Below are 13,293 nucleotides of genomic sequence, written 5' to 3' on the forward strand. Positions count from 1 at the left end.
TTGTTTATGAATTATGTCAGCCTATCTATTTATGAGTATGTTGAACAGCATAGAAAGAAAATTTCTAGATGAGAAGCTATAAAATTTGGAATGTGAGAAAGTTAACAAATGCTTTAATTTCTGTGAACCATGTGGGCTTGTTCATGTGATTATTTATACATGTTTCACAGGGAAGTTTAATTCAAAACCCTTAAACTGATATAAAACATACAACAAATACAACAAAAAAATATCTGTTACAGATAGAGCATGCCTGCTATTGAGTATTGCAAGGAAATTACCAGTGAGAATATCTCTATGATGACAATTTGCCAGAATAAGTAGTGTTTTTGTGAATAGCAAGAATCTCCCTACCTCTCCTTAACAGGAACTGCTCAGTGATAGGAAAGATTGGTATTGCTGAATGAAAAATGGGAACAGCAACACGCCTGAGAGTTTTGGCTTAGAATTAGTTTAGTGACTGGGACAGTGTAGATAGGTTAAGTAATAGGAGTGATGAGAGATTTACTGAACTCCCTTTATCTGAATAGATTAATGGAATAGAATCACAAAGCCCACTAGATTTTGAATGAATTAAACATAAAATGCCTAATCTCCAAATACTAATTCAGTGTTGAATTTATAATTCAAGAAAGGGGAAAAGAGATTGAAAGATTCTCCCTGTTACTTTGAGGCTGAGAAGAACAACATTTATATGCAAGATGTGAGATGAAAATGCTGCCAACAAAGACTGGCATTCTAAAGGTTTGAAATTTTGTGGTGTCAAGAGAGCTGAGCAAATGTTGTGTTTCCCTTTCCCCAACCTTTAGAAAGACCTGTACTGATTGCTTGCAAGTATTTTTGGTTTGTTTTGTTTCAAATGTTTTCCTGATTTCTTGAATGGTTTACATTTTTATTCTCTGTAGATACTTCTTTTGCATTTCAAGCTGGGACTAGTGCTGCTTTTACCTATTGCATGAGAAGTCCAGCATAAGCAGCATCGTAAGCTGCCTTCTCATATCTCAATTCCTTGTGTGCTTTTCTTATTACTTGGTTGTCCTCCCTTGCCTCCACTTGATGATGGATTTAAGTTTTTGACTCAGTGTCAAAATGCCTGATACTCCTCCACTTAGATCCAGACTTAACCTTCCCTTTATGGTTGGAGTCCATGTGGGCTTTATCATTGTATTTTTCTTGTAACTTTTCCACAAAGGGAAATTCTGTTCCACTGCAAAGGTCTTATGTTGTTTGAATTGGTATGGCAGACTTGATAATATCCTAAGTTCAGGGTCATACAGTGCAAAGCACATTGCAGAAATGTGCAGTAATGACAATAATGGTTTCTGTTGTGGTTTATTTCAGCCTTTTGACAGTAGGTCTCCCACATTAGAATCTGAGGTCGTAATTATCTCTCCTTTTCGTACTTATGTTTATCTACTTAAATGGCATTCTTTATTGCTGTATAAACTCATCTTATAATGGGAACTTTCTTGAGTATTTTTTATATAATTATGAAGATCACAGGCTCCATAATAGGATGATGTTTAATTAAAATAATTGGTGACTTTAGGCAAAATATTCTAGATAATTTTTGAGAGCTACTTCTGTGATCCGTCTGACCCGCCAACATCATTAATTTATCATTGCTAGTTTATAGACTAATGGTCTGCTAGAGGTTGGGACATACTTTGAAGTTTTGGGCAATAAAGAAATATTTATTTGTTCCCAATAACTGACTTTCCTTTTGCTGGGTTAAGGCAGCGGTACAGTATCACTAGTCTGGATTTCTGTGTGAGCCCAACTGATCTGAATTTTAGGAAGGGGTGCACTATTCCTGACACTATACTTTAAAAAATAGTTTTCTGTCCAACTACTGGTGTAAGGCTCCTGAAGAAGTCTTAGTCAAGACTCAGCGCTGCCTGAGTCTATCAAAAGCATCTGCTGTTGACTGAAGCCAAGTGTATGTAACACCTAAGTTCAAGGGAAGGGGTTGATGGTATTCTTGTGTGTCTCTAGGAATCCGGAAAGACCGCAGAGGTGGGCGAGTGATGAAACAAAAACGCCAAAGAGAGGAGCAGGATTCCAGGAATGGGGAGGCTTCTTCAACAGAGCTGCGAGCTCCCACCCTTTGGACAAGTCCGCTGGTGGTTAAACATAACAAGAAGAACAGCCCAGCCCTGTCCCTGACGGCAGAACAGATGGTCAGTGCCTTGCTGGAAGCTGAGCCACCCCTGGTTTATTCTGAATATGACCCAAACAGACCGTTCAATGAAGCCTCTATGATGACCCTGTTGACCAACCTTGCAGACAGAGAATTGGTGCACATGATCAACTGGGCAAAGAGAGTTCCAGGTAAGGAAAAAGCCCATGTAAACTATAAAACCTGTAGATTAAAAAAAAAAAAAAAAAACTAAACAAAAAAACCCAACAAACCCACATACTGATTTTCTGACAAACTATTCTCAATTAATTCAAATTGTTCATTTAAGTATAAATACATTAACAAAATTTACAACATTAAAAGAAGTTTACGTTATATTGGTCAATAAAATTACAATGCTATTGAGCAATGTAAGTGACCTTTGAGGAAAGATTTATTCAAGAAAAATACCTTCCCCACTCTGTAGAATGCTGGGCAGTTTTTTGTTTGCAAATCCTTCTTTTTTTCCATACAAAACTCAACAAAATTAAAGATTGAAAGAGATTATTGGTCAAATCCAGTCAATTTGACCTAATCAAATTATTTTAAATATTTTGATCTCCTTAGAAAAGGGTTACTCTCACATATGTAATGCAAGCCATAAGTTCAGTATCACTACTAAGCCTGTAAGTACTACTAAGATTTATTTAGTTACTGGGTTATAGGTTTGACTGTGAATTACAGATCTTTCATGAATTTTGGGTCTGAAAAACAAATCCAGAATAAAAGTTTTAGTATTAAATTATTTTTGCTGCACTGTGATTCCCTCTTTTCCCAAAGGGAATTAGAGAATTGTAGGAAGTATGTAACATTTTTCTTTGAGTGTATGTTATATATTCATTCATGTAGTTCAGTTAATCAATATAAATGAAATGAGAGAAGAGTTTTGTTGTTAAAGTTCATCACTTTTCACAGTTTCAATGTACACAAATACTCTTCATAAGATTTAAAAATTTGTAAGACATTTATTGCACATGTCATAGTTTTATCTTGGTAAAAATACTGGCATACGTGGTAATTTATACTTAATAATTCATTGGAGTTCTGATCTTTTAAGTTTTTTAACGTAGCCATTTATTTAATTAAAATTATGTAGATGCTTTAGAAAGGGATGCTAGAGACAACTAACACAGCTCTCACTCCCATAGTGCATTAACTCAAAAGAATTACACCCAGGTTATTCCATTTTTCTGTTTTACTTCATTTAAGCTTGGCAAGACTGTTCCTGGTAAATCAATAACCATGTCTTTTCCAGTCCTTAAGGGTTCCCTTTCAGCCACTTTTCACATGTCACTTTGTGGGCTCCAGCTATGATCAATGAGAACCAGTGTGTGTTTCATTTCTCATCGTATCTTATAAGAAATCACTTGAGAATTTTATTCTTGACTAAGTCATGGTCGTTGAAGCCTAATCTACAGTCTGTTCAAGTCAAGGGCAGTTCTGGTGTTAATTTAGGTATGTTTTGCATCATGCCATTACAAAAATGCTTTTGAAAAATGAACCTATGTACATAGTGTTAAAGCTATTCACTATCAAAACAGATAAATTCAAATTACCTTTCTATGGATTTTTAGAGATATAATTACTCTGAGTCTGTTAAAATAAATTAATTTTAATTCATGATGGATATATCACAATCTAAATTCATTATGTTGTCCAGCTGGAAACATTTGGTTTCTGTGACTTTTGGTTTTGAGAATATTAATGGAAATGAGTTTAGAAATTAAGTAACATTGTCAGAGGACCAAGATCTGTTTTATATTCAGAAATATCTCTAGAACTGCCTGTTACAAGATGATTAAAACTGGATAAAAAAGTTAAGTGATTTACTAAATAAAAACTTCAAATTTTAAGAAAGCATCTGAACAGGAAAATCAAATGTGTAAGGCTATCAACTCTTTCTGTATAGCCAATGTATTTTACATTTAAATTTATATTAACTGTCAAAATAGCTCCTAAGGAGAAACCAAGCCCTGTGGCTTGATCATGTACATCCATTAATAATTACTCTAGCAGGTGAGGTTTTCTACAGACCTGTTAAAATTTGGCTAGAATTAAATAAAAAAATCCTTTTCTGTTCATAGTTTGATCTCTTAGGCACTATACAAACAATTATACCAAAGGAAAACAGCAATTATACCTAAAGCAGGACACAGAGAATAAAAGAGTTTGGGGGTTCTGAAAGTGCTGTACACCTGGTTCTGGGTGTTGTGGCCTGGAGAATAGAATGCATGGAAAAAAGCAGAAATTAAAGTGCTTTAGAAAGTTGATTTAAAAGAATTCAGGTCCAATTGTTTACCCATCTTTACAACTGGGGTCTCTGAGAATAAGAAATTTAGACCTGTGTGCTTAAATATATATTTTTTAATCTCTTGTTCTCTAGGAAATGTTGTGTGCGCATAGTTGCTGATACTAAGTTTTAGAAGCATTGATCACCTTTCAAAGAATGGGTCTTTGCTTGCAGAAGTTTTCTTCTGCTGGAACTTATTGGGAATATTTATAATTTAATGGAAATGTGTCTGACAATTTAAATTGCATTTTCACCCCCACAGCATGTTGCCATTGACTACTCCATTATTACTAGGATTTAAACAATGCAGCTGAATTAGAGAGGATTTGTGTATGTGTTATTCATGAACTGGCGAACTGAATAACTTTTTAAAGTATTTGGTGTAACAGCATTGTGGAAATCCACTCAATTATTTTTTCAGCTAATTTACTAAGGTTTCAAGCTTCAGGATCAAGGGTAGGAATATCCCTTTTTCCTAAAAAGTGAGTGTCCTTTTTAGAAATAGAAAAAAATCAGTTGCAGGAAATGGCTTCCCCTATGCACACTTCTCAAGCCTTGGAAACATTGTGCAAGTTCATTTACCTACATGCAGGATGTAGGCAAGCAAGGAGTAAAGTCTATATGAGTAGCTGAGCTGAAATCATATTTCATGGTGATCACAGAATCACAGGATATGCCATGTTGGAAAGGATCCACAAGGACCATTGGGTCCAAGTCCTGGCCCTGCTCAGCACCATCCCCAAGAGTCACACCCTGTGCCTGAGAGCAGTGTCCCAATGCTTCTTGAACTCTGCCAGGCTGGTGCTGCGACCGCTGCCCTGGGGAGCCTGTTCCAGTGCCCAACCACCCTCTGGGTGAAGAACCTTTTTCTAATACCGACCTAAACCTCCCTGACATAATTTCAGGCCATTTGTTTGGGCCCTGTCACCACAGAGAGAGATCAGTATTTGCCCCTCCTCTGGCCTCATGAAGAAGTTGCAGATTGTAATGAGGTCTCCCCTCAGTCTCCTTTTCTCAGGCTGAACTGACCAAGTGACCTCAGCTGCTCCTCCTGCAGCTTCTCCTCTTGGCCCTTCACCATCCCCATGGCCTCCTTTGCATGCTCTCTAGTGGTTTAACGTTGTTACGTTGTGGCACCCAGAGCTGCCCCCAGCACTGGAGCTGAGGCTGCCCCAGCTCAGAGCAGAGCAGGACAATCCCCTCCCTTGCCCGGCTGGCCATGCTGTGCCTGATGCCCCTCAGGACATGGGTGGCCCTCCTGGCTGCCAGGGCACTGCGGACTCAGGTTCAGCTTGCCACTACTGGGACCCCCAGGTCCCTTTCAGTGGCTCTGCTTTCCAGCCTCTCACTCCTCGGTGTGTCTGTACATCCAGGGTTGCCCTGTCCCAGGTGCAGAATCCAGCACTTTCCCAGGTTTAAATTCTTATGGCTGGTGATTGCCCAGCCCTCTGATTTATTGAGGTCTCTCTGCAGGGCCTCCCTGCCCTCAAGGGAGTCAGCAGCTCCTCCCAGTTTTATATCAGCTGTGAATTTGATCAGTATCCCTTCCAGTCCTGTGTCCATGTCATTTATGAAGAGGTAGAAGAGCACAGGGCAGAGGATGGAGCCCTGTGGAACCCCACCAGTGACAGGTCACTAACCATAGATCACCCCATTCACTTTAACCCTTTGTGCCCCACCCGTGAGCCGGGTGCTCACCCATTGCATGTTGTTACAAGGTAATTTAAGCAATTCCTTTGTACAACCCCTGAACACAAACACATACACTTTAGCCTACACCTCAACCCCAAAACTAGATTGGTTAGTGAAGCCTGAATACTTTTTTTGAAGAACATAGTAATATTTTTATTTTTGAATGTTAATCAATGAAAAGAACTTCTAGTGATAAAAGTAATTACTCATCTTTGAACTGAAGTATGAAAACAGCTTTGTGCTGGATATTTGGTCTAGAAGGATACTGTGAGAGAGTACTGGAAGCTTTACTGAAATCCCAAAAGACTACATTTTTTTAGGAAGGAAGAAATTTATATCAACAGAGCATGAAAAGCAATGAAGATACAGCTTACAAAATAGAATAAAGACTTTCACGGGTATTTTTGGAGTTTACTTTGCTGTGTAGGCTTTAAAGAATAGTTTTTGGTTGGCCAGTCTTTCTGATCATATAAATAGGTGGGCATGGGAGAAGAAGGAGCTAATTAGATGTATTGGATAAAAGTGAAGCTATTCTACAAAATGGAGTAATACAATGTAATTTGTGATAGATTGTGTAAAATTATGTAGGCAGAGATCTGTTATAAAGAAATGCTGAGGAAAATGCTGAGGGAAATCTTCAAAATGAGATGAGTATCCTTGCAGACATGCCCTGATTGGGAAGGTCAGAACTAGTCTCAATCTTTATTGCAGCTAATTCAGCATCAGTTAAAACTTGCTTAAACTGGCTCTGCAAAGTTGGTGGTGTTAACCATTTTTTTTTGTGGGGAAAGAGAACTTATGGCAGCTTCTATGCATAACCTCAGAAAATATCTTTAGTACCCAGATAGAACATGATTTTTGACTGGGGTCAGAACAAAGTTCCCCTATGACAATGCAATTCATAGCATGCCAAGTACAAAAAAGCTTGTTTTAATTTTTTCTTTTTCAAAACCTTGGCCCCTAATACAAGTGAGTTTGCCCAATTAAATGAACAAAAATCTTGTACAGTGTCCTATGACATAAACAAAAAATTCAAGGTTTATTCTTCAGGTGGCCTAATGAGGATTTAGGCTGCAGTCCTTCCAGGTGGCCTCTGTAAGATACTGAAGGTGCCTTTTGATTGTCTCAGCCAGTTGGAATAGCAGGCAGCTGCACGTGAGGTGGGTGCAAACAGATTGTGGTGGGCTAGACTTTACATATAAATTGAGCCTTTTACCATTGAATTTAATTTAATTGGGACAAATCACTAAAAATCACGCGTAGGCAAGGAGTCGGTGTAGATGAACGTTCATTTCTGAATCACATACTCCTGAAAGTTATGCCTTCTTAGGTTCTTGAATTACGTAACATCTTGGTTATATAGTACCACATTCAGAATAGTCTTTAATAAAAATGACCAAAATCATTACTCTGCTTTTCTACAGAAATGCTGTTATGTCAAAGGAATTAACTTATTGTACTTCATTATTCACTTACTATGTATTTAGTTTAATGTCTTATGTGGATAACTGTATTTTCTAAATGAAGCTGACATTTTCAATGTAATCAACCAAACATTTTTGGTGCAGAATCTCCTGAGATGGTGAGACACATTACAAGCTTATGCAGTGAGCTCCTGGTAAAGAGTGTAGCTTTAAGGAAATTTTTTTGCACGGGTGAAATCTTTGGCAGTGTTGCTACAATCTTGTATAACTATTTACTACAAGTACAGTAGCTGTACAACTTAATAGCCCTAAAATGGTACACTGGGCATACAGGCTTTGAAGTTTTGAGATGATTCACAGTGCTGTACTTATTTTATGGCTTCATGAACCGAGGAGATAAACATTTTGGCACTGTTTTTTGGTGGTTTTTTTTTTTTTCTTCTTTATTTCAAAGCCACAGAGGTTGCTGTTTTCTTAAGATATTGTTTTCCTGTTTGACCTTCTAAACTGCTCTGTTAAATCAGGAACAGTGTGTAAAAAGGCCAATAGCCACAATTTTACACTGCACTTTAGTGGCACCAAACCTTAAAAAAAAAATGAGTTAGCTTGCAGTGGAAGGAAAGATGTCTTGGATGAGAGTGGTATGTGTTTATAACCCTTTAGATGTAGGAATGTTTATAGAGCTCCTAAATGTAGCGATCCTCCTGCCAATAATTTACGTTTATTTAAAAAAATAATGTTTTGCAATTCCTGTAATAATTTTTAATAACCCTTTCAAAACATCTATTTTACAGTCTCTTCTCCTTTGCCTAACAGGCTTGCTGTGGAGATTTCTAAAATGTCATTAAAAACCCCACCTCTTTTCTTATCTCTTTAGTCTGTTGAAGTGATACTGTCTGCTCCCCCACTTCTTAGATGAAAAAACAGAGGAAGAAAATCTGTAAGCAAAAGAGAAATGAAAATAGGCATCTGGATCTTACTTTATGGCTGCTTTTGCTAATTTAGTTTCTGTGAAATGTCAATTTATTACTCTGAAATTGTAAGCATCAAACACTGTAGTGGAATAAAGTAAACACCATTTGAATTTGAACATCAGATTGAGACATACTATTTGACAGAATGATTATGAAGAGCAGCAGAATTAAAATCATTGAGTATAAAATTAAAGCTTTCCATCCCTGTGTTTTCTCAGTCTGGTAAGCATCTTCAGTTTTTCTCGTGTATATTTGTGAAACCAAAAAAGCATTCCTTTCTGTCCTTCTCCTCCTCCAGCTTCTGGGTGCTGCATGAGAAAACTCCTCACTTATGAGTTTTAGTTTATCTCTAGAACTGTATTGTAGTGCTCTTAAAAAAGATTGGGTCTATTTCCTCCTGTACAGAACTTCTAATTAGAGACAAGGACAAGACAATGTGCCACAATGGCCTGCTGTTGAGAGATGGGGTGGAGATGCTGATTCTAGAGGACAGGGAGATGTTATATGCACCTATATGTTATATGCTTGTGTCAGACAGGAAAAAGCCAAAGCTGAGAAGGAATAATTCAGCAGAAGTGCTTGTAAGGGAACATAAACAAAACAAAACAAAAATACAGGCAGTGGTTTCACTAGCTGAAGGCTCTATCAAAATTATAGCAGAAGGGAAAAAGAATCAAGGTCTGAATTGCAACTTTGATGCTGGAAATTTAAGAGGTATCCTAATGCAATGGCCTTCAAACTCTAGGGAGTCCCTAGGGTTAGTGATGTAGAAGGGGAGAGAAATGCATCAGGACAAGCTGACCAGCAACAAGGAGATTCCAACAGTGAAAAAAAGTAAAGAACACAGGCAAGAGGACCAGGGGAAAAAGATGCTGTGAATCAGTCAGATGAGCCAACAGGAAACTCAACAGCTCAGCAGTGGGGTTCTTATTGCTAGGGTTCCTGCTGAAGGCAGTAATTTGTTCAGGGGCTCTTCCAAGTGCATGGGTCTGGTTGTTGCTTGCTCCTGTTACCCCAAGAAGAGCCTTGGGATGTGATTTACACACAATTCTTTCCCATTTCATCTTTAAAGCCATAGTGTTCCAGCTTTATGTCCCACTCTTTCCCCAGGAGTTTCCTGGCCATAGGCATTAGAAGAATGTGTTCAAACTGCATCATTGTATTTGCATAAAATTTCAATCAAGGGAAACAGATTTAGAACAGGAGAAGTAGTTTGGGAACCTCTTAGAAAATTTCTTTAGAGAACCATTTAGAATATTTCTTCAGAGAACCTTCGACTGAGCTCAGAAATGTATCCTTGACAGTGTTCTAAACTTTTCCTACATAAACTTTCAACATTTCATATTTTTTTGTTTATTCTTATCAGTTTTTCTGCAAACTCCTAAAGTTAATTCTGTAGCTTTTCAGATTTCATTTTGTTGTCCAGAAGGAGAGATTCTGAAGAGTATGTCAGCTATCAGCCATTAAACAAATGCATTGCCAAAAATTTTTTTAAGATTGCTAGTCCACATTTTATAGAGTTATAGTTCCATCTGTACACAGTGGTTTTAAAATCAAAACCCACAGTGCTATTACAAAGCTGATCCTATTCAGGCCTTTTCAGAGTAAGAAATATTTGAATTTCAAAGATTTCAATTTTGGGGCTTCCTAACAAGCTGGCTCAAAAAAATATCTTTACTAATCAAATTTTATCTAACTATGAGTAATCTTGTTTACCTGTTTGACATATATTGACATATGAAAAGTGACACCAAACAGGTAAGAATGATAAAATTATTTTGACAATAACTACTTACATGTTGGAGTTCATTGGACATTCAATGGTATACAAGTTCAATTGATAGTAAGTGTTTGAAGATTAAATTCTATGGGTCTTGGCAAATGGAAAGGCAAAAATGAACATTCACCGTATTAATCTTTATATTTTTTAGCCAAAACATTAGAAAATTAAATACTTAAAATGTAATATTTTATTTCTAAAATATATGATCCTTTTATAAAAACATTTCCTGCTATTTTTCTTTAGCTGATAAATAATTTACACTCTTGGATGAACATATCTGTCTTAGAGTCTTCAGCTATGCTGAACCCTGGAGCTTTCCAAGAAACGCTCGTTAATTTCTACTCTAAGTAAACAGTAAGTAATGATCCCTCCTGATTTATTTATTTCTTAAAATAATTTACAAAAGAATATGCGATTGTTGGAAAGCACTGATGCGATATGTATGTGCATGTGCACATATCCATTGTTTCTTGTTCACATAATTCACAAAAATTGGCCCTTTTTACTTGATGTTTAATAACTTCACTCTAATATTTTTAGGTTCTCTCTAGTACTACATCTCTGAGCACAGTCAGCTGTAATTCCAGTTTAGAGGTTATTTTAATATCATTTGTATTTGTTTTCTATTCAAGTGAGTCACCCACTAAAATCTCATGTTAGATATATAGGAGTTTTTAAGTTACATAGGAATAATTAGGAAAGATTTATTGCAGATGACTTCTGGATGGGCTCTTACCGTGTCTGTGTTGCTGCAGTGGTGCATTATATGACACATCTGTTACCAGCTCATTTGTTTTCTTTGATTATCTCTCCGGGAAATGAACTATGTGTGGAAAGAGTATGTTGTTTTGTCTGCATGCTAGTTAGGCACTGCTGTGAATTTAAACTAGTGTAAGCCAGATAAAGAATATCCCACAGTGGAATGGGAGATGAGAAATCTGCAATTGCCTTGTTCCTCCAGGAGTATGTGCTCAGCTAAGTGCCCATAAGGAACTACTGCCTAAACTTACTTTATGTAAAGTTCTGTTACTTGTAAGAAATATCTCTGTCTGCCACAGTATGGAGCAGGGAGATAGAGGTGAAATATTTATCACTGTGCTTAGACTCTGGGTTAGACCTAAATCTTCTTAATCCTCTTGAGGAGTCCTGGAAATGGAAGGGAGGAATCAAGATCTTGACCTTGATTCAGTGTCCGGCTTCCTTTGCCCACCAGAGAGGGACCCTGCTCAGGCTGTCAGAGGTATCCAGTGATTCTCACAGGTATCTGGTATTCCTCGTGAGCAGAGTGATCTCAGAAAAAGAAAATTAATGTCAGAACTTTCAGTTATTTTTTTCTCTGCAGCTTGAGATTTTTGGTTTGGAACCAAATACAGTAGGAAGTCTGAAGACCCATAATCAAGGTTAATATATGGATGAGGGGAAAGGTGCCTTTCAAAATCTTGCTTATAGGCTGAATGTGTTGTTATATTCTGAAGTGTTTAGGTTGATTTGGAAAACAAAAATTCAAGAAACCTAATTTTACTTTGACTCACAAAGATAGGGAAAGTGGTGGATTAGGCTAATTATAGTGTTCCTTATCAATAGCCTAAAGAAGCATCTTCTGCAATAGCTGCTGTTCTTCAGAAAACGTGGCTGCAATTAGAGCAGTGGCTGTACAGGCTGCTGGCATGAAAGCCAGGTGTTTACTAAAACCTTGAAAAGTCTCTGACTGGGTGTGATCATTGTATTAAAAAAAACCCTGACTGGGATAGAGCTAAAATTACAATATTGCCATATAATATCAACTATTATAATAATAATGCATGTCTGACCTATTTCAGAAATCTCCTCTGATTGCTACAAAGGTACTATTTCTTATGAGTATCACATGTATTTGTAGGATGTACTCTGTGAGGTTGTAATTTCACAGGATTTGTTCCAATTGCAGTGCTGGCTAAAGCAGTTCCTACCTTTCTGCTTCTCCCCATCTTGGGGTGGCTTTGCAAGTACAGGGATTTATCTGGGTTAAAAATGAATCTTTTGGGTGAGTGTTTTGGGTTGCCAATAACTTTATCCCCACTCCATTTCATGGCAAGGTAGTCGAGGCAATTGGAATGGGGGCTGACAGTATATCAGGAATGAATAGGCTAGTATTAATGTGATGGTGCTAGAAATAAATATTCATGTGTCCGTACTGCCAGTAGTAATATACAACCGTGGAGCAGGCCTTCTTCTAATTTAATTTCTCTTTTTTTATGCAGAGAGGTCTTTTCCAGTCTCTCCCGAACAAAGGGAAAGAATCTTCTAGTTCCTGGCACCATTTACAGTCTTTGTCCTGCTTGCTTAAGTAGGTGTTTAGCACCTACTTTGCATGTTCCTGGTTAATCTGCACCATAAACTGTAATTGTATGCCATAGCTCTGAGGGGTTGGAGACTCATGGGTAAGAGGTAGCACCCCCTAACTTGTTCATAGAGGGGCTTTAGTTGGCTTCCATCCCTGGAAATAAGATGCTTTACTTCCCAGAAGGCAAAGATTGTCTGGTTGGTTGCCAATGCTAGTGCATAGTTTTTAAAAGTTGTTCTTTTGTGTTTCTCTTCCAGGAAGGCAGTAAATTCTGGAAGTTCTTTGGGCCAAGTTTGCTGTGTACAGCTAGTAAATAGTGACCTGAAGTGACAGAAGCCTTTTGGAATCAGCAGTTGACAATTAGTCTTTTCCAGGGTGGGATTTTGCAATGTTAGTGGAAAAGGAAAGCTCTAGTGCACTTTATTTGGTGATGATGGGATTAAACACTGGTATTAATTGCTTAATACCTCACATATTTTAAAACCAGTATGAATGGAGTGGTTTTCAGCTGACACAGAAGAGCAGCTTGTGAAAATCCAGCACAATTATCAACTTGTGACTTCATTTTTTCCCCCACTTTTCTCCAGTTATGGAGGATCACTGCTCCAATATGAATAGCAAGTGCACC

The 13,293-nt window shown here is 37.5% G+C and overlaps 1 protein-coding gene across 1 annotated transcript in view; it reads left to right on the top strand.

The window, feature by feature from the left end:
• Positions 1-13,293, top strand: part of ESR1 (estrogen receptor 1) — a 157,075-nt gene that overhangs the window by 105,684 nt on the left and 38,098 nt on the right. Inside the window, 1 exon segment of the mRNA XM_063151316.1 lies at positions 1,996-2,331. Within this exon segment, the coding sequence (XP_063007386.1) occupies positions 1,996-2,331 (336 nt within the window).

The sequence above is a fragment of the Melospiza melodia genome, chromosome 3 (genome assembly GCF_035770615.1).
Source record: "Melospiza melodia melodia isolate bMelMel2 chromosome 3, bMelMel2.pri, whole genome shotgun sequence".
NCBI classification, from domain to species: Eukaryota; Metazoa; Chordata; class Aves; order Passeriformes; family Passerellidae; genus Melospiza; species Melospiza melodia.